The sequence below is a fragment of the Halyomorpha halys genome, unplaced genomic scaffold (assembly GCF_000696795.3).
Source record: "Halyomorpha halys isolate HHAL.00 unplaced genomic scaffold, Hhal_1.1 Scaffold1571.1, whole genome shotgun sequence".
Lineage (NCBI taxonomy): Eukaryota > Metazoa > Arthropoda > Insecta > Hemiptera > Pentatomidae > Halyomorpha > Halyomorpha halys.
In genome coordinates, this window is record NW_027105204.1 from 228,053 (window position 1) to 229,385 (window position 1,333).

At 33.1% G+C, this 1,333-nt stretch overlaps 1 protein-coding gene across 1 annotated transcript in view; it reads left to right on the forward strand.

Annotated features, from left to right (window-relative positions):
• The window catches only part of LOC106690077 (uncharacterized), a 43,751-nt gene extending 43,258 nt beyond the window's left edge, over positions 1–493 (forward strand). Inside the window, exon 17 of the mRNA XM_014435356.3 lies at positions 91–493. Coding sequence (XP_014290842.2) covers positions 91–260 — 170 coding nt within the window. The 3' untranslated portion in view covers positions 261–493. The remainder of the gene's footprint in view (positions 1–90) is intronic.
• Positions 494–1,333: the final 840 nt, after the last annotated feature.

Here is a 1,333-nt window from a genome sequence, read left to right on the forward strand (position 1 = left end):
AGAGAATGATTTCATATATATTTATATAAGAGAATAATTTCATATATATTTATATAAGAGAATAATTTCAAATGTATATTTTTTTTTCAGGAAAAAGGTTTGGTCTCCTTCAGGCGAAAATGGGACTTATCGCCATTTTAAGAAACTACTCTGTGGAGCCTTGCGAAAGTACTCAAGTTCCATTGACAATGGCCAGTATTCCATTGACGACGCCTTCTGAGCCAATAAAATTGAAGCTTGTCAAGAGGCGACTCCTTTGAACTTCCATTCGGCCAATACTGAATAAGCTCTTTATGACCAGAACTGAATTAATGGAACTAGTTATTTTACAAATATATATTCCACACTAATGAATAACTTCTTTGCATCGTTTAAGTTCAAGGAGCTTATTTGATTTTTTTTCGCAGGTAATTGTTATATCTAAGAGAGAGAGCTCCACTCACAGGTTGTTGTAAAATTGTATTAAAGTATTTAATAAAATTTGTATATTTTATTTTTATTAGATTAATCCTCAAAATCATTCAAGCATGGGCAAATATATATGTTATAGGTTATTTTTCTGATAATTATAGTTAGTTCGAGGTATATTAATGAAAATTTTGGCTATTACTATTGGCTTAGAAAAATTCAATAACAAGGAAAGTAGCCATTAATTTTAAATAATGATATATAAGGAAGAAGAAATTATAAAATAATCTTCATTGAGGAGCAATCGTTCAATAACTATCATAAATAATGAATATGGATATGCAAAATGTTGATCAAGCTCCTCCAATTATAGACCAATATGAATATAGAAAAGGTATTGGCCAAGAGTATAATATGTATATTAATATAATCTCTGTAAAAATAAAGGTACGATAATAATAATAAAACATTTAAAACACAGGCTTGTTTTTAGTTATTGATTGGAATATTTTACTTTGCAGCCACAACTACTTTACCCAGCGCTGGTCATTAGTGTTTGTGTGTTGTCTCAGATACAGAAGTGTGGTAAGAGAGATAGATTGTCTTCATAGAAGATTAGATAAATTACTTCTTCTTCTTCGGCGTTGTTCTCTTAGATGGCATGGTCAGGGATTAAAATGAGGAGTTCGGTGGTCCTAAAGTTTTTTATAGAGCTTTATTCGCACCTCAGTTGGAAGAGACTTGATCAGTCTTTGCTCAGAAAAGAAACTGCATGTCTGCAGTATGTGCTCGCCATTCTGTCGCCTCCTCCACACTCGCAGAGACGACTTGAGCCAATATGAAGCTTTCAGAATAGGTGAGGATTGAACCTGGTGTGCCCTGTTCAAAAGAGTTCGTGGATGGTCGTAATCTGGTCGACGGCCAA